General features: G+C 40.1%; 2 protein-coding genes across 2 annotated transcripts in view; one reads left to right on the top strand and one right to left on the bottom strand.

Moving 5' to 3' along the window:
* Positions 1–26,340, bottom strand: part of LOC133551824 (uncharacterized) — a 502,474-nt gene that overhangs the window by 30,231 nt on the left and 445,903 nt on the right. The gene's annotated exons all lie outside the window — the stretch shown is intronic.
* Positions 7,327–26,340, top strand: part of tlcd3a (TLC domain containing 3A) — a 49,183-nt gene continuing 30,169 nt past the window's right edge. Inside the window, exons 1-2 of the mRNA XM_061898940.1 lie at positions 7,327–7,703; positions 23,911–23,997. Coding sequence (XP_061754924.1) covers positions 7,582–7,703; positions 23,911–23,997 — 209 coding nt within the window. The 5' untranslated portion in view covers positions 7,327–7,581. The remainder of the gene's footprint in view (positions 7,704–23,910; positions 23,998–26,340) is intronic.

Genomic DNA, 26,340 nt, shown 5'->3' with positions numbered 1-26,340 from the left:
GGTTGGTTTAAATAAATGTGTCCACCATCAATCGCTGTCACCTGTGTCTCAGCAATCATCTTTTTATACGTAGGTGGAGAAATATGGAAGTTATTTCATTGGGGTGACAATAGTTAGTTTAGTTAGTTTGTTTTAGTGTTTTTCAAACATGCATACTGTTAATGCATCACATATTTTCAGGTGTTTCATTACAGCTCAATGACATTTCAGCTGCGCCATTTTACATACAACTACAAAGGTAAAAACACAATGAAAAACCAAAAAATTAACAATAAATAATACATATTGTGCACATGTATTAAACAATATCTAGACCAGGGGTCATCAGCGCGGTGCCCGCTGGCACCAGGTAGCCCATAAGGACCAGATGAGTAGCCTGCTGGCCTGTTCTAAAAAAAAGGTAAAATAGCAGCACTTACCAGTGAGCTGCCGCTATTTTTTAAATTTTATTTATCTACTAGCAAGCTGGTCTCGCTTCGCTCGGCATTTTTAATTCTAAGAGAGACAAAACTCAAGCAGAATTTGAATATCCAAGAAAATATTTTAAAGACTTGGTCTTCACTTGTTTAAATAAATTAATTTATTTTTTTTACTTTGCTCCTTATAACTTTCAGAAAGACAATTTTAGAGAAAAAATACAACCTTAAAAAATATTTTGGGATTTTTAAACACATATACCTTTTTACCTTTTAAATTCCTTCCTCTTCTTTCCTGACAATTTAAATCAATGTTCAAGTATCTTTTTTATTGTAAAGATCAATAAATACATTTTAATTTAATTCTTCATTTTAGCTTCTGTTTTTTCGACGAAGAATATTTGTGAAATATTTCTTCAAACGTATTATGATTAAAATTAAAAAAAAAATATTCGGGCAAATCTAGAAAATCAGTAGAATCAAATTTCAATCTTATTTCAAAGTCTTTTGAATTTATTTTAAAGTTTTTGTTCTGGAAAATCTAGAAGAAATAATGATTTGGCTTTGTTGGAAATATAGCTTGGTCCAATTTGTTATATATTCTAACAAAGTGCAGATTGGATTATAACCTATTTAAAACATGTCATCAAAATTCTAAAATTAATCTTAATCAGGAAAAATGACTAATGATGTTCCATAAATAATTTTTTTTTTATTTTTTCAAAAAGATTCGAATTAGCTAGTTTTTCTCTTCTTTTTTTTGTGGTTGAATTTTGAATTTCAAAGAGTCGAAATTGAAGATAAACTATGCTTCAAAATTTCATTTTCATTTTTTTCGTGTTTTCTCCTCTTTTAAACCGTTCAATTAAGGTTTTTTTTCATCATTTATTCTCTACAAAAAAACCTTCCGTAAAAAGAAAAAAAAATTACCGCGGAATGACAGAAAGAAATACCCATTTATATATATATATATATATATATATATATATATATATATATATATATATATATATATATATATATATATATATATATATATATATATATATAATATATGGTAATTTGAGCAAATTGGCTATTTCTGGCAATTTATTTAAGTGTGTATCAAACTGGTATTCCTTCGCATTAATCAGTACCCAAGAAGTAGCTCTTGTTTTCAAAAAGCTTGGTGACCCCTGATGTATGTACTACAGGTGCCCTCTAGTGGATGTTTCATTTCATTTCATTTTTATGTATCTCATTCATTGATGTACATTTAGAACGATATATAATTATATCACAATTATACAATTTAAATTCACACAATTCCTTAGAAGGAGCAGGATGAAGAAAATCTTATAATTTCCTGCCCCCTTTGACATAGCACATTATCTTACTTCATGAATATCATTTAAGCCGACATACATGTGCTTTGTGGACTTGGAGAAGGCATTCGACTGTGTCCCTCGGGAAGTCATGTGGGGAGTGCTCAGAGAGTATGGGGTATCGGACTGTCTTATTGTGGCGGTCCGCTCCCTGTACGATCAGTGCCAGAGCTTGGTTCGCATTGCCGGCAGTAAGTCGGACACATTTCCAGTGAGGGTTGGACTCCGCCAAGGCTGTCCTTTGTCACCGATTCTGTTCATAACTTTTATGGACAGAATTTCTAGGCGCAGTCAAGGCGTTGAGGGGTTCCGGTTTGGTAACCGCAAGATTAGGTCTCTGCTTTTTGCAGATGATGTGGTCCTGATGGCTTCATCTGACCGGGATCTTCAGCTCTCACTAGATCGGTTCGCAGCCGAGTGTGAAGCGACCGGAATGAGAATCAGCACCTCCAAGTCCGAGTCCATGGTTCTCGCCCGGAAAAGGGTGGAGTGCCATCTCCGGGTTGGGGAGGAGACCCTGCCCCAAGTGGAGGAGTTCAAGTACTTAGGAGTCTTGTTCACGAGTGAGGGAAGAGTGGATCGTGAGATCGACAGGCGGATCGGTGCGGCGTCTTCAGTAATGCGGACGTTGTACCGATCCGTTGTGGTGAAGAAGGAGCTGAGCCGGAAGGCAAAGCTCTCAATTTACCGGTCGATCTACGTTCCCATCCTCACCTATGGTCATGAGCTTTGGGTCATGACCGAAAGGATAAGATCACGGGTACAAGCGGCCGAAATGAGTTTCCTCCGCCGTGTGGCGGGGCTCTCCCTTAGAGATAGGGTGAGAAGCTCTGCCATCCGGGAGGGACTCAAAGTAAAGCCGCTGCTCCTCCACATCGAGAGGAGCCAGATGAGGTGGTTCGGGCATCTGGTCAGGATGCCACCCGAACGCCTCCCTAGGGAGGTGTTTAGGGCGCGTCCAACCGGCAGGAGGCCACGGGGAAGACCCAGGACACGTTGGGAGGACTATGTCTCCCGGCTGGCCTGGGAACGCCTCGGGATCCCCCGGGAGGAGCTAGACGAGGTGGCTGGGGAGAGGGAAGTCTGGGTTTCCCTGCTTGGGCTGTTGCCCCCGCGACCCGACCTCGGATAGGCGGAAGATGATGGATGGATGGATGGATATATCCAAATGTAATGAAACAATCAAAAACAAAAAACACGAGAAAAACAAAACAAGTGCAAAACTTCCTAAAGTATAAACCAAACCAAGAAAATAATAGTAATAATATACACCTCACGGAATGATACAGAGCAAATACAAAACCAGACAAAAAATAAGTAAAATAATAAATAAAAAACAAAACGTAAACACTTATGGCTGTCTATATGATCTTATTGTTCTATCTTTATATATTTTTTTACAATTGGAATATATTTTTACAGTTTTTTATCTCGTTGTAAAGAGAATTCCACAATTGTACCCCCACCACTGATGTACACATTTGTTTTAAAGTTGTCCTTGAATATTGTTGTTTGAAATGACCTTTTCTTCGATGCTCTGTATTCTCAGAAGTGATGACAAACATTTTTTGTAAATTTGCTGGTAATGTTTTACTTCTAGCCTTAAACATGACACACAATGTCTGTAGCTTTACTAGCTCCTGTAGTTTCAATAGTCCAGAGGTAATAAATAATATGTTAGTGTGTTCTAAGTAATCTACTTTATGAACGATCCTTATAGCTCTTTTCTGTAATTGATACAATGCCTTTATGTTACTCTTATAAGTGTTCCCCCACACTTCCACACAGTAGCTGATAAATGGCAATATAAGTGCACAATACAATATGTGCATTGCCCTATAATCTAGCACATATTTTACCTTTTTTAATATAAAAATACTCTTAGACATCTTTTTTCGTACATGTGCAATATGAGATTTCCATGTCAGACCGTCATCCAGCATCACTCCTAAAAATCTAAGTTCAGAAACCCTTTCAATATCAATTCCATCTATTGACAGTTTGATGGTGTCCTCTCTTTTCTTCTTGCCAAAAATCCTAAACTTTGTTTTTTTTACATTTAATGATAATTTTGTTGACATCAAACCATCTCTTAAGTTTAATCATTTCCTGTTCAATAAGTATTGATAACGCTTTTAAGTCATGTCCCGAACTATAAAAGTTGGTGTCGTCCGCAAATAAAACAAATTTCAATAACTTTGATACCTCACATATATCGTTAATATACAAAATAAACAATTAGGTCCCAAAACCAAACCTTGTGGAATTCCACATTCAATCCTCATTTGTTCAGATGTATTACCCAAAAAATCCACAAACTCTTGTCTATTATCGAAATAACTTCTTAGCCATTCTAAAACTACTCCTCTCACACCAAGTGAATGCAACTTGGACAATATTATAGAATGATCTATAGTGTCAAATGCTTTTTTAAGATCGATAAACACACCAATAGTATATTTCCTATTATCAATTTATGTTGCTATATCCTATGTTAAATTCGTTACAGCTGAAGCAGTGGATCTATTAGTTCGGAATCCATACTGGCTCTCACTCAACAGCATGTTCTTCTCAATAAAACTGTCTAATTTTTCTAAAAATTATTTTTCAATTATTTTAGAAAATTGTGACAGCAGTGACATTGGTCTGTAATTAGTTAATATATGTATACATACATACATACTGTATATTTACAATATAGTGAGACATACATACAGTATATATACATTATACGTACATACATAAATACATACAGTATATTTACATTATAATGATACATACATACTGTATATATACATTATATGTACGTACATACATACATACATACATACATAAATACATACAGTATATTTACATTATGATACATACTGTACATACTGTATATTTACATTATAGTGAGACATACATACTGTATATATACATTATACATACATACATAAATACATACAGTATATTTACATTATAATGATACATACATACTGTATATATACATTGTACGTACATACATACATACATACATACATAAATACATACTGTATATTTACAATATAGTGAGACATACATACAGTATATATACATTATACGTACATACATACATACATACATACAGTATATTTACATTATAATGAAACATACATACTGTATATATACATTATACGTACGTACATACATACATACATAAATACATACAGTATATTTACATTATGATACATACTGTACATACAGTATATTTACATTATAGTGAGACATACATACTGTATATATACATCATACATAAATACATACTGTATATTTACAATGCAGTGAGACATACATACAGTATATATACATTATACGTACGTACATACATACATACATACATACATACATACATACATGAATACATACAGTATATTTACATTATAATGATACATACATACTGTGTATTTACAATATAGTGAGACATACATACAGTATATATACATTATACGTACATACATACATAAATACATACAGTATATTTACATTATAATGATACATACATACTGTATATATACATTATATGTACATACATACATAAATACTGTACATACAGTATATTTACATTATAATGGTACATACATAAATACATACAGTATTTTACATTATATGATACATACACACTGTATATTTACATTATACGTACATACATACATACATACATACATACATACATACATAAATACATACAGTATATTTACATTATAAGGGCTTCACGGTGGCAGAGGGGTTAGTGCGTCTGCCTCACAATACGAAGTTCCTGCAGTCCTGGGTTCAAATCCAGGCTCGGGAACTTTCTGTGTGGAGTTTGCATGTTCTCCCCGTGAATGCGTGGGTTCCCTCCGGGTACTCCGGCTTCCTCCCACTTCCAAAAACATGCACCTGGGGATAGGTTGATTGGCAACACTAAATCTGCCCTATGGTGTGAATGTGAGTGTGAATGTTGTCTGTCTATCTGTGTTGGCCCTGTGATGAGGTGGCGACTTGTCCAGGGTGTACCCCGCCTTCCGCCCGATTGTAGCTGAGATAGGCGCCAGCGCCCCCCGCGACCCCAAAAGGGAATAAGCGGTAGAAAATGGATGGATGGATGGATGTTTATCTCCCTTTTTTTAGAGTGGCATTTTTTTTGCTACCTTCATTCTATTTGGAAAAGTCCCCGTTTGAAAATAGAGATTAAAAACATAACATAGAGGCTTGATGATACAGTCAATAGTCTTTTTTTTTCTTTTACAATTATCATGTCAATACCATCACTGTCTCTTTATGCCTTATTTTTCAGTTTTGTTACAACCGATAGAATTTCATTTTCACTAACATCTCCTAAAAGCATGGACTGTAGCACGTTGCTTCCCCCTCTCCATCCATTCTGTATATCTTTATGTTCTTCAATACTCTCTGCCAATTTGGGTCCAACATTCACAAAAAAAAGAATTGAATCCATTTGCCACTTCTTTCATATTTGTTATCATCCTATTATCCTCATCGATAAAATAGCTTGGTGTCAATAAAAATACCTATTCAGACACAAATTGTAATATAAGTACAACTCAAAAAAATGCACTTATGTATTTAATATTACATTTGCAAAAATGTATGTATTTTTTTGTTATTTATATTTGTATTAAATATAACATCAGCCAAAACATATAACAAACAGAAGGAAAAAGAAAACACACAAGACAAAGCAAATAAAACCATCCAGCCATCATCTTCCGCTTATCCGAGGTCGGGTCGCGGGGGCAACAGCCTAAGCAGGGAAACCCAGACTTCCCTCTCCCCAGCCACTTCGTCTAGCTCTTCCCGGGGGATCCCGAGGCGTTCCCAGGCCAGCCGGGAGACATAGTCTTCCCAACGTGTCCTGGGTCTTCCCCGTGGCCTCCTACCGGTTGGACGTGCCCTAAACACCTCCCTAGGGAGGCGTTCGGGTGGCATCCTGACCAGATGCCCGAACCACCTCATCTGGCTCCTCTCGATGTGGAGGAGCAGCGGCTTTACTTTGAGTTCCTCCCGGATGGCAGAGCTTCTCACCCTATCTCTAAGGGAGAGCCACGCCACACGGTGGAGGAAACTCATTTCGGCCGCTTGTACCCGTGATCTTATCCTTTCGGTCATGACCCAAAGCTCATGACCATAGGTGAGGATGGGAACGTAGATCGACCGGTAAATTGAGAGCTTTGCCTTCCGGCTCAGCTCCTTCTTCACCACAACGGATCGGTACAACGTCTGCATTACTGAAGACGCCGCACCGATCCGCCTGTCGATCTCACGATCCACTCTTCCCCCACTCGTGAACAAGACTCCTAGGTACTTGAACTCCTCCACTTGGGGATAAAAAAAATAAATAAAACCAAGCAAAACAAAACAATCCTCTCCCCACTCATACACACATTCACGCATCCATTGAGAGAAGCTTTCATTATTTTTTTATTTTTAAGAACATTTCAAAATGATAACAGGAAATTATTACTTTTATTTTGAAGCTAAACTTTTATTCTGACAGCCTTAGCCGGAAGCCTGATGCGTTTCCGTCAGTCGGCTTGTCACTGGTACTGCTGCTGCTGCTGCTGCTGCTGCTACTACCTCTGCCGCCGATAGCGCGCTCGTCCCGATGTTGCACCGATCCCGGCCAGAACTCCACCTCCCCGGCCCCACGCGAGAAATGCCCCTGCGGCGTGTGTGAACCGGCGAAGCTCGCGTCGAGGAAGCGGGGCGGCGAGGCGAGGCGAGGAGAGGCGAGTCTCCGGGCAAACGGCTTTGACTAGCGGCCAGACGAAGCGGTCAGGATGTTGCAAGTGTTAGCTTGTGGCGCCGTAGTTTTCCCCGGTTTGTTCTTCGCCTTCAAGAAGATCCTGCCCAGAGTGTTCACACGTTGGAGCGATGCCGACGTGGTGCTGGTGAGCGAAAGGTAAAAGCAACCGTTCATTGTCGACAAAACGTCCATTTTTCTCTACCCCCGGCTTTCCTGTGTTATTAACCGCCATTTATTGTGATGCTTACGAACGTGTCTCACGCACGACTCTTTTTCTGTGCTGAGTCGCTTTATTACGTCACATAAGCGTTCTCCGCGGTTACAATTAAATACCGTTAGAATGCGGACTACCTGGAAACATTACCATTTCCTTTTCCCACATAAGGGCGAGGAAAACTCACCCAAGTGGGACGTCGGTTACAGTGACAATGATGACTATGAGAAACCTTGGAGAGGACTGCATATGTGGGCAACCCCCCCCCCCCCCCATCCCCCACCACCCTCTAGGGCAGTGGTTCTCAACCTTTTTTCAGTGATGTACCCCCTGTGAACATGTTTTTAATTCAAGTACCCCCTAATCAGAGCAAAGCGTTTTTGGTTGGGAAAAAAAGAGATAAAGAAGTAAAAATCAGCCCTATGTCATCAGTTTCTGATTTATTAAATTGTATAACAGTGCAAAATATTGCTCATTTGTAGTGGACTTTCTTGAACTATTTGGAAAAAAATGTATAAAAATACCTAAAAACTTGTTGAAAAATCAATAAGTGATTCAATTGTAAATAAAGATTTCTACACATAGAAGTAATCATCAACTTAAATTCCCCTCTTTGGGGATTGTAATAGGGATCCATCTGGATTCATGAACTTAATTCTAAACATTTCTTCACAAAAAAATAAATCTTTAACATCAATGGGACGGCGTGGCGCAGTGGGAGAGTGGCCGTGCGCAACCCGAGGGTCCCTGGTTCAAATCCCACCTAGTACCAACCTCGTCACGTCCATTGTGTCCTGAGCAAGACACTTCACCCTTGCTCCTGATGGGTGCTGGTTAGCGCCTTGCATGGCAGCTCCCCCCATTGCTGTGTGAATGTGTGTGTGAATGGGTAAATGTGGAAGTAGTGTCAAAGCGCTTTGAGTACCTTGAAGGTAGAAAAGCGCTATACAAGTACAACCCATTTATCAATATTTAAAGTCTAGCTTTTCAACACTGAATATTGCATTGTTGCATTTCTTTTCACAGTTTATGAACTTACATTCATATTTTGGTTAAGTATTATTCAATAAATATATTTATACATTTCAATTGTTGCTATTTTTAGATTATTTTAAAAAAATCTCACGTACCCCTTGGCATACCTTCGCGTACCCCCATTTGAGAACCACTGGGCTAGAGTATACAATTGAGTTTCAAGGTGAGACTTAAATGCTTCTACTGAGGTAGCATCTCAAGAGTACTGGAGCCCGAATGGAATACGCCCTATAGTCCCTAGACTTTTTTGGGGATCTGGGAATCACTAATAAGCCGGAGTCCTTTGAACGCAGATTTTTTGCCAGGAAATATGGTACATAACAATTGGCAAGATAGGCAGTGTAGTATTTTATACGTAAGTAGTAAAACCTTAAGTCACATCAAGTGCACAGGAAGCCAGTGCAGGTGAGCCAGTATCAGCGTAATATGCTCAAACTTTCTTGTTCTTGTCAAAAGTCTAGCAGCCGCATTTTGTACCAACTGTAATCGTTTAATGCTGGACATGGGGAGACCCGAAAATAATAGGTTACAGTAATCGAGACGAGACGTAACAAACGCATGGATAATAGTTGGTTTATTTCGAACATGAACACACTTCCAGCATACTACATCGCACAATTTCAAGTAATTTCTCTATATACATCATGTCCGAAAAGGAGTAGGAAGAAGCAAAGCCTATTTAGTCCTACCACTTTCCCACTTCAGAGCGTTTACAAATTTATACGTGCATTTACCGACTTCTTTTTCTAGCACTATGACATCCGTGAATGATTAATACAGCAGTTTTTGTAATATACAAATAAGTCAGTCATGATAAACATACTGAATATCTTATTTTCAATAATGTTGAAGGTGTTTCTCAAAATTCTTCTTTGTACTTTGTAAACACTATTAATTTGAACAACCTCTTAAACTGGTTCATATCAGTAAAATTGTTTAACTTCTTTACTTAACTCATTCCATAATTTCATTCCACATACTGATATGCTAAAGTTTTTAAGTGTAAATAAACGCCGTCAAAGCATATGGTTTTGAGATTGTTACTATAACCATCCACAAGGTTAATATAGTTGGCTTCTCTTTCGTTCCCTCCATTTATCTGCTTTATTTTGTATTTCAAGTTATCATTACTTATATGTATTGTTGCATTTGAACTAGGGCTGGGCGATATATCGTGGGTTTGTCTCTGTGCGATATAGACAATGACTATATCGTGATATTCGAGTATATGTATCGCAGTTGCTTTTAGCTGTTGGAATTACACTGCAGGCTCTTCTCGCTCTTACCTACCTGTGCAGCCCTTTGAGACACTAGTGATTTAGGGCTATATAAGTAAACATTGATTGATTGATTGATTACCTGTCTCTTTCTCACAGACAGCAAGCGCACCTTCTTACATACGTCACATACGTATACGCCCTCGCGGAGCAGAGGTAGCAGCATGGGTAACATTAGCTGCACGTAAGCGATGATAATACGGAACTTCAATGCCTCAGGCGGAGCCGTGCGAGTGATAATACGAGAGAAAGAAGGTGCGAATGAAGGAAGAATTAATTCCCAAGAAAAACAGCTGGGGTCCATCTGGCTTCAAGTGGGAATATGTCGAACAGACAACTGTAATTTTTCAAGTGTGGGCCAAAAGCGTTATTACAAAAAGTAGCATTACTGCTATTATATAGCCTAATTTAAAAAGTAACCTGCTAGAGAATGAAGATTTTTGATTGATTGATTGAAACTTTTATTAGTAGATTGCACAGTACAGTACATATTCCATACAATTGACCACTAAATGGTAACACCGAATAACTTTTTCATATTACAAAAAGTAACATTACTGCTATTATATAGCCTCATTTAAAAAGTAACCTGCTAGAGAATGAAGATTTCTGATTGATTGATTGAAACTTTTATTAGTAGATTGCACAGTACAGTACATATTCCATACAATTGACCACTAAATGGTAACACCGAATAACTCCTTCAACTTTTTTAAGTCGGGGTCAATTCACGGTAATATATCAACATCTCCATTCGGTGCCACACGCCCACACCATCAAAATGCTGAGGCAAACATTTCCAGATCAACACTGTATGAAAAAACTAGCCAACAACAGAATTTAATAACGTCCGTAGTAACCTACCACACAGCAAAGGATGAACACTATTTGATTTCCTATTATGCAGCTGTGTGACATAATGCACAAAAGTGCACTTTTACTTTTAAACTATTGTAGTGGCGTTCTGTACAAAAAGTGCACTTTAATTTAGTGTTATTTTGATATGTCATCCTAGTGACATCATGCACAAAAGAGCACTAATAGCTTGTTTTAAAATGACTCTGACAATCTTGCACTCTCTGTTTTGGAAATGACATGAATGTCTGTGCCACTGCTTAATAACTGTTTGATAAATACAGTTTTGGTCAATTGACATAATTGTTATTTCCCTCTCTGCATGAAACTTTAACATGAGCATATTTTAATGCAGTATGAACAAGAATGTTTTAATGTAGACACATGGAATCATCAAACTGCTGTGATTATATGCATAAAGTGTTAACTCAAGGCTAAGGCAAAATATCGAGACATATATTGTGTATCGCGATATGGCCTAAAAAAATTTAGATATTAAAAAAAGGCTATATTGCCCAGCCCTAATTTGAACAGTTGTGTGTTTTTGTACACTTGATTTTTCACTTTTTGATTATTGTTATTATTATCAATAGTGCTATTTCTATTGGTATTTGTATTGCTCCATCTGTAGTGCAATAATATTCACTGTCATTTCTGTATTATTTATTTCACTAACTGCTTCTTTGCTATCACTTATACCATCATATTTGTACATATCTTATTTGCTGATGTTGTTCTGTTGTTGTTATTGTTGTGTTTGCTGTTGTTTTTGTCTTTATCTTGTCCCCGCAATTCAACCCCTACGTCTTCCTTGTTTCTCTTTCTATCCCCTCCTTTGGCCCATCTGCACAAAGTAATAATATGAATCCATTTAATAAAGTCAAATACAAATAAGGCAACAAGAGAAGTATCCCACACTTTTTTTTACAAAGTCAACATCTACATCCATCCAATTACTACCGCTTATCCCTTTCGGGGTCGCGGGGGGTGCTGGAGCCTATCTCAGCTACAACCGGGCAGAAGGCGGCGTACACCCTGGACAAATCGCAACCTCATCAACAATATAATTTGCCTGAGAGGCTGGACAGACAAAAATATCTAAAACAAACTAAATAAGTTGAACAAATGACTACTGACTCCATCCATCTGAAGAAGCTACAGTAACGCCTTTGTTACAGAAATCATATTACATTAAAGATATTATTAATACAACGTTGATAATACATGTATGTCCTTTAAAATTGACTTCGAAACAACGTTGCAAAATAGTTGTATTCATAAATTGAGACAGCGTTGATGTCAACAGTTGCTGGTTGGTAAATGACCAAATTTCAATGGTTGGATCAACGTCGCAACCTGACGGTGAATAAACGCCGTCGAAACATGTGGTTTCAAGATTGTATTTGTGTGGTACGATATTGGTCGGGAAATTACCAAAAGTCTATGGTCAAAACAACGTCAGTTCAGTTTCAGTTTATTTCGAACATGCATTTGATACAATGTAATGCATCACTTATTTCCAGTGGTTTCATTACAGCACGTCCGAAAAGGATTAAGAAGAAGCAGAGCTTATTTAATCCTACCCCTTTTCATACCGTAGCAATTTTATCCCATTTACTTGTTCTCTGTAACAGGACAGGGAATAAGTAAATAGCAAATGAATAATATACCATAGTAAGTAAACAAATATTAAATACATAAATAATTTCTATCGCAAAAGAAAAAGAAAAAAAGGGTTCAAAATGTTCATCACAATTATTTTTCGGTGTACTTTGTGAACACTTGTATTTTGAACAGTCTCTTAAACTGAATCATGTTGGTGCTTTGCTTGATTTATTTGGTTAATCTGTTCCGTCATTTAATTCCACATACTGATATGCTAAAGGCTTTAAGTGTTGTAAGAGAATACAAATGTTTTAAATTGGAATTTCCTTTAAGGTTGTATTTCTCCTCTTTTGTTGAGAAGAATTGTTGTACATTCATGGGTAGCAGGTTATAGTTAGCTTTGTACATCATTTTAGCTGTTTGCAAATGCACCAAATCATTGAATTTCATTATGTTTGATTCAATAATTAAATGGTTTCTTTGTATGTTTTCTCTATCCAACATTATTTATTATTCTAATTGATCTTTTTTGTAACACTGTTAATGAATGAAGTGCACATTTGTAATTGGTTCCCCATATTTCTGCACAATAACTCAGATAAGGTAACACTAGCGAGCAGTAGAGAATATGAAGTGATTTTTGCTCTAGAATTTGTTTTGCTTTATTCATTATTGACATCTTTCCTGCTACTTTACATTGTATGTTTTTTACATGAGATTTCCAGTTAATTTTATCATCTATTGTCAGAGCCCAACATTGATTAAATGTACTCCAAAAGCTTGTTGTTCAAACCTTGAGTTTGAGTTGCTCAATGTCAGGACCTGTTACGACAAGTTCTTAACATTGTTTTGATGTCTAGTGCCTGCTGCGAAAAACTAACTTTCCTTTTTAATATATAAAAATCGGCTTGTTCTAAGTGGCTAGCAATACAGCTAGTGGGAGCAATCAATCTTACCTCAAAATCACTTTAAAAATGCATTCAAAAACGGTCAACAATACTTCATTTACCTTCCGTAACCTGTATAATAAAAAAGCTGTAGCAACACTGAGGAACTATTTTTCTATCGTAGTAAGTAGAGGTGGGAATCTTTGGGCACCTCACAATTTCGATAACGATTTAGGAGCTACGATCGGATTTAAAATCGATTATTGATGCATCTTTAATTTGTGTGTACTGACGCAGTTTTACATTTCTTTTCGTTTCACTAAATAAGCGTTTATCTCTTGGATCTTTAAAAAAGCATTTTATTTGGAATAAGAAACAGTTTAATTAGTTCTCACATTTATTAAATAATGAAAATGTGGGGCTAAACTGGAATATAAGTGCCCTAAAATAAAGGAGCTGGTTGGATCTCTCGGTGAAGTGGCTCGCTGCAGTCAGCCAAATTTCAGAACTGTCTGCATTACTTTATTTAGAATTAGTAAATTGACTATCATTTATTGACGTTTACTAAATGATTCTATAATCGTCCAAATTGCGATGCATCTGAAAATCGATTATTTCCCCAACCTCCATTAGTAACACATCGGCGTGCTTTGGTATCAGCCCTAAAAGGTAACTACGGCAAGAGATAAGCTAGCTTCTACGTCCACAAGAAACACATTTGAGTTTGTAATGCACATCACTGTCATATGACACCAATATGTACCGACTGAAAAAACGGAAACAATCCTATTACAGTATCTGTAAAGTATTAGCCCACATTTCATGTTTTGTTTGTACACAACTAGCCAGACGGCGTGTGTACTGTAGTTTTGCCCCACTCTTGACAAATTACGGTTGTCTGTTCCACATATTCCCACTTGAAGCCAAACCAACGCCAGACGATGGACCCCCTGCTGTTTTTCTTGGGAATTAATTCTTCCTTCATTTGTTACCAGATTGGCACCTTCTTTCTCTCTTATTACCACTCACACCACAGCTAATGTTCCCCATGCCGCTACGTGTATCATGATCGATATTAAAGTGACTTCCTCGATGGACAGTTGTTCGTCTGGTCCAGCTGGCCGGGGATATTTCCTGTTGATTTTGGGTAAGCACTCCATTTATGTCGAAATAGCTTGTCTCCAAATTCCATATTTATAGGGTCAAAATCGCTTTCATCTCCTTCTCCCGGCTTCCATCTGCTTCACGACTTACTCTTCTTTTGTGCTCGCTTCTACAAGCAGTAGTCTATTTTGCTTCAAAAGTCTCTCATGATGATTGTGAACAATAGACAAAACAAAACAAAAATAGTGCAGTTCCCCTTTAAAGGTTATTTAAGTCAAAAGTGTTTACCTCAGTATTCTATGGTTGCTATCAAGATTAAAATGTCAGTGCAATGATGTGCAATTTTTTTTACTTAGGTCCAAATTCCTCTATACAACAGCAGCACAGTGGTGTTTTAGGAACTTGCTGCAAAAATGATGTCTCTGAAGTTTTGAACTGAACTAGAAGGCCACAAGTTGAATAGCCCAAAATGATGGAAAAAAGAGCAGACATAAAATGGAACCTTAAGGAACACCACTAATATATCTCCCGTATTTTTCGGATTATAAATTGCAGTTTTTTTCATATTTTGCCCGGGGGTGCGACATATACTTCGGAGCAACTTATGTGTGAAATTATTAACACATTACTGTAAAATTTTAAATAATATTATTCATCTCCTTCGCGGAAGAGACGAAGAAAATGTCAGCAATCGTCACACACACGTCAGCAATCGTCACACACACGTCATCCAATAAGAATTTGGTGGGGGGGGAGTGCATTGTGGGTCATGGGATGCTAACTGCTATATGCTACTACCGTAGCAATTAAAATGGATCTTTAACTTATAAAAACTGAGAAGGGCTGAACAAAAATGGCACCGAAAAGGAAATCATGTACTGCAGATTACAAGCTGGACGTAGATAAATATGCAACAGAAAACGACAAGAGGAAGCGGCGCATACCTTTGGAGTTGGCAGAGTTGTTTAGAAGCGACATCGAGGAAGAAGATTTCATGGGATTTATCGATTAGGAGTGACAGATTGTTTGGTCAACGTATAGCATGTTCTATATGTTATAGTTATTTGAATGACTCTTACCATAATATGTTACGTTAACATACCAGGCATGTTCTCAGTTGGTTATTTATGCGTCATATAACGTACACTTATTCAGCCTGTTGTTCACTATTCTTTATTTATTTTATATTGTCTTTCAAAAGTCTATTCTTGGTGTGGGATTTTATCAAATACATTTTCCCCAAAAATGCGACGTATACTCCAGTGCGACGTGTATATGTTTTTTTTCCTTCTTTACTATGCATTTTCGGCTGGTGCGACGTATACTCCGGAGCGATTTATAATGCGAAAAATACGGTACATAAGTTAAACAATTGGCGTCTGACTGCATCTGAAGAAGCTACAGCAACACCTTAGTTACAAAAATCACATTACAAAAAATAACTGCCAAATAAGAGGGTCCTATGATTGCTAGGTTAAAATGTCGATGCAAGGTTCTGCCAATGTATTCACAGTAGTCCAAGTTCCTCGATACAACAGCAGCACTCTATTGTTTTTTAGAATTGTTTTGCCAAAAAATGTTGTCTCCCAAATTTTGAACTGAAATAGGGGGGCTGATATGGTGTCATTCCTGGCCCAGATTTTTTTAAACTGACAATACAAGACTTGATGTGATGACAGATTGCGATCAAAACTAGTAGTGCTTAATGGGAATTTCCAAAGAAATAATCCTGTTCCAACGTGCTCCCCTGTTCAATGCTCACTGGTATCCTGTCACACTGCTTAATCCTCTCCAGAGCTGTGGGGCCAGCCTGACTTGCTGTGTTAGCGATGCCCTCCTGAATAATGCCTCTACATTTCCACTTAATGCTCATCTGATGGGAATCTCAGATCTGCCCGAGCGTCCACGCCGCGGGCTGTGTCACGCCGGATTGGAAGAAACACGCATTTTAACCCTCCAAACCCTGCAGCCTTTGCTAATCAGAGTAGTTACAGTAGTCAGGAAGACGAGAGAGGAACTAGAGAGACACACCAAGGACAAAAAGTTTTTATCTGGCAGCCTAGTATAAACCAAATCCTGCACATCTTTGCCCCTTTTTCTCAGATATAACAATTTAATCCAGATCCACACCAGGATTTAACGTATTCCTACTCTTAACGCCATCCACCAAGTTTCGTAGCAATCAGCCAAGTAGTTTTTCCCCACGGTCCTCCTCACAAACAAATACACATTGGTGTTAAAAACACACATTGACACAGGTGACAAACACAGCCATGAGCAGTCAGCACACTGTAGCTTTTTCTGTATCTGTTTACTTATCTGCTCTTGTTGAAATTACTTTTTATAGGTCCAAGGTCTCCGTCTCAGGGCTGCGATGGACTGTGTAATTGGGTGTTTATAGGGCAATAAGACTGAATGAAACACCGAAATTATGTTGATGAAATGACTCATACTTTTATATATTCACCAAGTTTTTCTCTGCAGATTTAAGGATAGATCTAAAAAGGCTGTTTGTTTGGTCAAATGCAAGTGCTATCACCTAAGTCATAGGCGTCAAAGTCAAGGCCCTCGGGCCAGATCCGGCCCACAATTGAATCATATATGGTAAATGCGGCTGCTAGACTTTTGACAAGAACAAGAAAGTTTGATCACATTACGCCTGTACTGGCTCACCTGCACTGGCTTCCTGTGCACTTAAGATGTGACTTTAAGGTTTTACTACTTACGTATAAAATACTACACGGTCTAGCTCCATCCTATCTTGCCGATTGTATTGTACCATATGTCCCGGCAAGAAATCTGCGTTCAAAGGACTCCGGCTTATTAGTGATTCCCAAAGCCCAAAAAAAGTCTGCGGGCTATAGAGCTTTTTCATTTCGGGCTCCAGTACTCCGGAATGCCCTCCCGGTAACAGTTCAAGATGCCACCTCAGTAGAAGCATTTAAGTCTCACCTTAAAACTCATTTGTATACTCTAGCCTTTAAATAGACTCCCTTTTTAGACCAGTTGATCTGCCGTTTCTTTTCTTTTTCTTCTATGTCCCACTCTCCTTTGTGGAGGGAGTCCGGTCCGATCCGGTGGCCATGTACTGCTCGCCTGTGTATCGGCTGGGGACATCTCTGCGCTGCTGATCCGCCGCCGCTTGGGATGGTTTCCTGCTGGCTCCGCTGTGAACGGGACTCTCGCTGCTGTGTTGGATCCATTATGGATTGAACTTTCACAGTATCATGTTAGACCCGCTCGACATCCATTGCTTTCCTCCTCTCCAAGGTTCTCATAGTCATCATTGTCACCGACGTCCCACTGGGTCATTATTGTCACTGATGTCCCACTGGGTGTGAGTTTTCCTTGCCCTTATGTGGGCCTACCGAGGATGTCGTAGTGGTTTGTGCAGCCCTTTGAGACACTAGTGATTTAGGGCTATATAAGTAAACATTGATTGATTGATTGATAGTTTTAGCCCCGGCCCGCAGGCCACAGCCGCCTCCTGCTCTTTTGCACGCACCAATACTCCATTCCCCACATTGCAACGGTAGCCCGCAAACGCACTACAGCGCCGCAAGTGGGCTTTGGCTTCATTATTCTTCAGCATTCAGGGCAGATGTCAACTTTCAGCAACCCCCCTCCCCAGTAATGGCTAAACTGAAGGTGGACGGTGGGAACAGGGGTTTTCAAGCCAGGTGGGAGGCAGAATACATGTTCACGGCGGTAAAAGGCAAACCTGTGTGGAGAAAGTGTGGCTGTAATGAAATAATATAATCTATGAAGGCACAATGAAATGTCTAAGAAACACAAAGATAAGAATATAGACAAGGAACCAAGGCTACAGAATGTTGAAGAATTAAAACGAGGTCTTAAGTCCCTGCAGGCTCTGCTCACTAAAGCCACATCACAAAGCAATGGTGGTGTTTTGATTCCTGACACCCGCTTTAACTATAGTTGTAATATTTGAATGATGATAAATAAATGTGTTTTGGCAGTAAGCGTATTTCACCAATGCGGCAGTTTGTAGAAACAATCGGTTGCATTTCCAAAAATGTTTAATAAACTGCCAACGTTAGAATGCTAAATAGGAAGTGCTTAAAGTTTAATGGCTTTGTAAAAACACTGAGATAAAGTCTTAAGTTCATTGTGTTCTTCATGGTGTGTTTGAAACTGCACCATTTTTTTCCTCAGAATTTTCAACTTATGTCAAGTGTTTTGCCAAAAGGATTATTTGTAGTATGTACATTTTCAGCATGTACTTGTTCTATTTTTGGCCAAAGTAAGAGAAGGAAGTGAATCTGAAGTTGTCTTTATTTTTAAGTTATTATGCCATTATTTTACCAGTCCGGCCCGCGTGGTAATAGATTTTTCTTCATGCGGTCCTTGAGCTATAATGAGTTTGACACCCCCGATCTAAATCATGGTGCGCACTGGACAAAAGGACCAAGACCCCTATAGAGGTGGCACATTTCCTCCTTGTTCAGGTTTATTAACTCAGCTCACTATGGAACTGCTAGGAGCAGTAAACCGGAGCTACAAATAGCATGACATTATAGAAACAAAGTATTGCAAAGAAGGCAAGCTTTGTTTTAAGAAAATGTCCTCTGTCCCGCAGAATGGATAAGCTACTTTGGTTCCTTTAGACATTTTCCTACCAAATTAAAGCCAACTAAAAGCTTTGTTTAGCTATGGAAGTTTGCATGTCTTCATATCACACATTTGTTTCTTGTTCATTCCGCATTTAAAGTGGCGCCTTTCAAACATCAGACTAAAAGTTGGCCAGTAAAAGCGACCGATAGGATTAAAGGCACAGCCCAATTTAATGTTTGTACTGCACTGCCCACAAAAGCTCAAACTTTCACAATAAAACACTGTCTGCTGAGTTATATACACATACACTATATTGCTCAAAACTGTTCCAACAAGGTTGGGAGCCTGGCATTGTCCAAAATGTTTTGGCATACTGCAGCATTTAAAGTTCCTTTCACTGGAACTAAGGGGCCAAGCCCAACTCCTGGAAAAACAACCCCACACCATAATTCCTCCTCCACCAAATTTCACACTCGGCACAATGCAGTCCAAAATGTACCGTTCTCCTGGCAACCTGTAAACCCATACTCGTCCATCAGATTGGTCAGATGGAAAAGCGTGATTTATCACTCCAGAGAACGCATCTCCACTGCTCTAGAGTCCAGTGCTTTACACCACTGCATCCGACGCTTTGCATTAGACTTGGTGATGTATGGCTTAGATCAGGGGTCGGCAACCCAATATGTTGAAAGAGCCATACTGGACCAAAAAAATAAAAAATTAATGTGTCTGGTGTCGCAAATAGTAAAACACCTTATGTAAGTGTTATAATGAAGGGAACACATTAAGTAAGTATCTAAAAGGGTGAGATAACTCTGGTTTAAAACTACCAAATGTATAGATGTGTGTTTCCAAGTAAAGGAAAGGAAAGCTTGTCTTCTTCTAATAGATTTACTACAATCTTTGGGTAATGTTTGCTGTGGTCTGGAACAACATGATAAACTTTGCTGTGGTCTGGAACAACATGGCAGACAATCAGAAATTCAGCCAATATTACATACAGAAAATGTGCCATGAGACATGCAAATATAAATTAAATACACAGAGGACATAAGTAAACGAAATTAAAAAATGACCTCATATATAGCTACAAACGAGGCGTAGTGATGCAATATGTACATACAGCTAATAGCATGGATGTTAGCATGGATTATTAGCACTCCACACAAGTCGATAACATCAACATAGCTCACCTTTGTGCATTCACGCGCAACACAAAAAGTATGGTGGACATAATGAGACAAAGAGGGAGTGGCATGAAACACGTCTTTCTGTGGCAGCGTCGGAGAAAGTTGTATGTAGACAAACTACGGTGCGTTCAAGTGCCAACAAAATTAGTAGGACAAAACGGTGCTGGCCAAATACTGTCATCAGTGAAGCATGTTTAATACAAACAGTGGGATTTCTAACAATTAGGAAGATTTGCGTCACCTTTGTCCTCCTACAGAAACGTGAACCCCGACTCAAAACAAGTTGAAAAACTTATTGGGGTGTTACCATTTAGTGGACAATTGTACGGAATATGTACTGTACTGTGCAATCTACTAATAAAAGTTTCAATCAATCAAACATTATCAAAACAACAAATATATATTTCCCTCTAGAGCGGTGCTAAAGAGCGAGTTGCCGACCAATGGCTCAGATAAACCCATTCCATGAAGCTCTCTGCGTACTGTACGTGGGCTAATTAGAAGGTCAGATGAAGTTTGGAGGTCTGTAGCAACCGAATGTGCGGAAAGTCGACGACCTCTTTGCACTATACGCTTCAGCATCCGCTGACCCTTCTCTTGTCAGTTTACGTGGCCTACCACTGCGTGGCTGAGTTGCTGTTGTTCCCAAACTCTTCCATTTGCTTATAATAAAGCCGACAATTGACTTTGGAATATTTAGGAGCGAGAACATTTTGCGACTGGAATTGTTGCACAGGTGGCACCCTATGACAGTTCCACGCTGGAAATCACTGAGAGCGGCCCATTCTGTCACAAATGTTTGTAGAAACAGTCTCCATGCCTAAGTGCTTGATTTTATACACCTGTGGCATCAAATAATTTTGGCAATATAGTGTATTTATCTGGGTTCTCCTAGTTTTTTTGCCTCACAACAATTTTCTCCCTTGATTTTGCTCTGCTGCATCTCCCGACGCAAACAGGAGTGACGTAGCTCGCGACTGTCACACGCGGTGAGTGTGACAGCACGTGAAAGAGCGAGCAAGCGGCCCGTCACGCGTAACGAAAGTAGGGCCGCGAGTCAACGCCGAGGTTGTACCACCAAAATCCACCGCAACAGGAAACCAGACCAGGCAGCAAGGAATTATTTCCCCCTTTTCCTGCTCCCTTTCACATTCTCTCTCTCTCTCTCTCTCTCTCTCTCTCTCGTTCTCGGCACGTCGGCAGCCTTTCACTCAGCGAGAGGGAGAGGGGACGGCGGAGGGGGGGTTATTGGCGGACACACAATGAACGGGCTGTGTAAAAACCTGGGTCTTGTGACAACCCAGGAAACAAGTGTGGCTTTTTAGGGTTGGAGGTTAAAAGTATAGAAATGTGTGTTAGGTTAGGGTGAGTTACTTTGTGAAGAGCAAAGTTGCTCGTCTGCCTCCTTTGGACCAGACATGCGTATTCTCTCGGCTTCAAGTCGTACGGTCCGTGATCAATGGCTTCGATCCAATGCAGATTGGCGTGAGCCGCGAGGTGACGGGAGGTTCAAGCGCAGACAAATGTGGCCCCCGTTTTGCAGTCTTTCCTTTTTTGTGTCAAACTGTAAATTGCTTGGTATTACGGCAGACTAGTCTAAATGCGGTCGGTTGGTAGAGCGGCCAGGCCAATAACTTGGGATTTCCTGGTTCGATCCCCAGCTTCTAGGGCAGTGGTTCTTAACCTGGGTTCGATGGAACCCTAGGGGTTCAGTGAGTCGGCCTCTGGGGTTTGGCAGAGCCTCTGGCGCGGAGGTCAAGACACACCCGACTCATCGTGTCAATAAAAACTTCTCCTTACCGGCGTATTATGGCTACCCTCAAACAATGTTCCTTCTAATTTTCCATCTGATTTGTTGTGAGTTCATACACTACGTTGGTTTTGTTATTTGAACAAGGTGATGTTCATGCACGGTTCATTTTGTGCAGCAGTAAAAAAACATATAACTTTGGCTTGAATTTGAAAAAAAAAAACATTTTATTTTTCACTAAACACGGTTTTGGTTATTGCGAATATGAAACTGGTAGGGTTCGGTACCTCCAACAAGGTTAAGAACCACTGTTCTAGGGCCTTCCATGGCAGCTCCCGCATCAGTCTGTGACTGACTGGGTAAATGTGGAAATAGTGTTAAAGTGCGTTGAGTACTTTGAAGTAGGGCTGGGCGATATGAATGAAAAAGTGTATCTCGATATATTTTTATTTAATCTCGATATTCGATATACATCTCGATATATTTTCCGCTGAAAGTATGCATATAAATATATTAATTTTTGAGCGAGATTCACTGAAATTGAACTGAATGACAACTGTACTGTAAACAGTCAGTGGCACTTTTATTAACCCGGTTAGTCAAGATGTGTATGAACAGCACAGAAAATAAACTGTTTAAGTAGCACAGAATTACTTAACAAATAAAATATAAAAATATTATTACTATCATATTTGTGAAAATAATACAAAATGTATAAAATTCAGATACATTTGCAGGCAGGCACTTTTTAATTAACAGTCGACGATGTAATGGACTGTCACACACATACGGTTCTGGTCAGCGCCAAGTAAGTGACTTCACTTTATTGTGCGGCTATGATCTTCCTCACTTTGGCATACATTTTTGGCAGCATTTCTCGTGTGAAATATGCTTGCTTTGCAACTGGAGAACAGTTTTGATTTGTGCTTACATGGTAAACAACTCAAATGAATGTTTTGTCCAGGTGCATACAAATGTGGCCAAGTAGACGCATTGTGGGTTCCTGGACGTCGTCTACATCGCTGAAAGAAAAATCTAAAGAAGATAATCCCTCTGCGTTATTCCACAATTTTTTTTAATATATAAATCTCCTGCTTGAATATTCCGTCTTCTCTTCGACGACTCTCTTGTCATCATTTTGGATGTCTGTTGTGATTTCTCTTCCTGGTTCTATGACCCGCCCTATCTTGCCTCTGATTGGCCTGTCTGTAATGTTTTGCTCTAATCTCAACCAATCGTGACTCAGCGTAGTAAACAACCAACCAATCATGGATGTTCTTATACGTGCAAGCACGTCTTGGAAGGAAGAAGGGGAGGGGTTTAGTAGCCCATGGAGGTTTTTTGAGGCAGTTGGAAGCAGGGTAGAACAAGGGACACAACAAATAAGCAGCGTTTGGTCATTTTAACGTAAAATAAATAATATATCAGTATAACAATATTTTCTTGGTTCATATCTTGTTTAAAAATATATATCGATATATCCTACAAACTATAAATCACCCAGCCCTACTTTTAAGGTAGAAAACGCTTTACAAGTATAACCCATTTACCATTTAAATGTTAATAAATCCAAACTTAGGGGTCTGTAGTTGAGATTGATTGATTGATTGATTGATTCTTTTATTAGTAGATTGCACAGTTCAGTACATATTACGTACAATTGACCACTAAATGGTAACACCCGAATAAGTTTTCCCACTTTTTTAAGTTGGGGTCCACGTTAATCAATTCATGGTAAAGATGGGAAGAAGGTTTAAAATGATCAGTCACAAATGTAATTTCATGTCAATCAAAGTGTTTACGCATCTTGGTATCACTGCTAAAACCCTAAATACCTTATTGTGTTTTCTGTGATTGTCTCTGTTTCTCAGGCTGGTGTCCTCCATCCATGCTGTCATGGCAACCACAGCGGGAATCATCATTGTTACCTCTTGCCGGGGCAACGTCATTGAGAGCAGGTTAGATTTTTCCTTCCATCAAACTACTGCTAACTCAAAATTACAATATATATATATATATATGTATATATATATATATGCATATATATATATGTATATATATGCATATATATATATGCATATATACATGTATATATATGCATATATATATATATATATATATATATATATATATATGTATGTATATATATATATATATGTATATATATGTATATATGTGTATATATATATATATATATATACTCTGAGCTGTTTCCTTATTGTGGTAGAGGAGTTTGCGTGTCCCAATGATCCTAGGAGCTATGTTGTCTGGGGGCTTTCATGCCCCCTGGTAGGGTCTCCCAAGACAAACAGGTCCTAGGTGAGTGATCAGACAAAGAGCAGCTGAAAGACTTCTATGGAATTACAACTAAATGGACTCAGATTTCCCTTGCCCGGACGCGGGTCACCGGGGCCCCGCTCTGGAGCCAGGCCCGGAGTTGGGGCACGATGGCACAGCCCGAAGAGGCAACGTGGGTCATCCCTCCAATGGGCTCACCACTCATGGGAGGGGCCATAGAGGTCGGGTGCATTGTGAGCTGGGCGGCAGCCGAAGACAGGGCACTTGACGGTCCGATCCTCGGCTACAGAAGCTAGCTCTTGGGACGTGGAACGTCACCTCACTGGGGGGGAAGGAGCCTGAGCTAGTGCGCGAGGTAGAGAAGTTCCGGCTGGATATAGTCGGACTCACCTCGACGCACAGCAAGGGCTCTGGAACCAGTTTTCTCGAGAGGGACTGGACTCTCTTCCACTCTGGCGTTGCCGGCAGTGAGAGGCGACGGGCTGGGGTGGCAATTCTCGTTGCCCCCCGGCTCAAAGCCTGCACGTTGGAGTTCAACCCGGTGGACGAGAGGGTAGCTTCTCTCCGCCTTCGGGTGGGGGAGACGGGTCCTGACTGTTGTTTGTGCTTACGCACCAAACAGCAGTTCAGAGTACCCACCCGTTTTGGGTACACTCGAGGGAGTACTGGAAAGTGCTCCCCCGGGTGATTCCCTTGTCTTGCTGGGGAATTTCAACGCTCATGTTGGCAACGACAGTGAAACCTGGAGAGGCGTGATTGGGAAGAATGGCCGCCCGGATCTAAACCCGAGTGGTGTTTTGTTATTGGACTTTTGTGCTCGTCACGGATTGTCCATAACAAACACCATGTTCAAACATAAGGGTGTCCATATGTGCACTTGGCATCAGGACACCCTAGGCCGCAGTTCCATGATCGACTTTGTAGTTGTGTCATCAGATTTGCGGCCTTATGTTTTGGACACTCGGGTGAAGAGAGGGGCGGAGCTTTCTACTGATCACCACCTGGTGGTGAGTTGGCTGCGATGGCGGGGGAGGATGCCGGACAGACCTGGGAGGCCCAAATGCATTGTGAGGGTCTGCTGGGAACGTCTGGCAGAGACTCCTGTCAGAGAGAGTTTCAATTCCTACCTCCGGAAGAACTTTGAACATGTCACGAGGGAGGTGCGGGACATTGAGTCCGAGTGGACCATGTTCCGAACCTCTATTGTCGAGGCGGCTGATTGGAGCTGTGGCCGCAAGATTGTTGGTGCCTGTCGTGGCGGTAATCCCAGAACCCGTTGGTGGACACTAGCAGTGAGGGATGCCGTCAAGCTGAAGAAGGAGTCCTATCGGGTTCTTTTGGCTCATAGGACTCCGGAGGCAGTGGACGGGTATCGACGGCCCAAGCGGTGTGCAGCTTTAGCGGTCGCGGAGGCTAAAACTCGGACATGGGAAGAGTTCGGGGAAGCCATGGAAAACGACTTCCGGACGGCTTCGAAGCGATTCTGGACCACCATACGGCGCCTCAGGAAGGGGAAGCAGTGCACTATCAACACCGTCTATGGTGCGGATGGTGTTCAGCTGACTTCGACTGCGGATGTTGTGGATCGGTGGAGGGAATACTTCGAAGACCTCCTTAATCCCACCAACACGTCTTCCTTTGAGGAAGCGGTGCCTGGGGAATCTGTGGTGGGCTCTCCTATTTCTGGGGCTAAGGTTGCTGAGGTAGTTGAAAAACTCCTCGGCGGCAAGGCCCCAGGGGTAGATGAGATCCGCCAGGAGTTCCTTAAGGCTCTGGATGCTGTGGGGCTGTATTGGTTGACAAGACTCTGCAGCATCGCGTGGACATCGGGGGCGGTACCTCTGGATTGGCAGACCGGGGTGGTGGTCCCTCTCTTTAAGAAGGGGGACCGGAGGGTGTGTTCCAACTATCGTGGGATCACACTCATCAGCCTTCCCGGTAAGGTTTATTCAGGTGTACTGGAGAGGAGGCTACGCCGGATAGTCGAACCTCGGATTCAGGCG

This window comes from Nerophis ophidion, linkage group LG04, assembly GCF_033978795.1.
Source record: "Nerophis ophidion isolate RoL-2023_Sa linkage group LG04, RoL_Noph_v1.0, whole genome shotgun sequence".
NCBI classification, from domain to species: Eukaryota; Metazoa; Chordata; class Actinopteri; order Syngnathiformes; family Syngnathidae; genus Nerophis; species Nerophis ophidion.
Note: the sequence above shows the minus strand (reverse complement) of the source record. Positions and strands in the feature narration are given on the sequence as shown.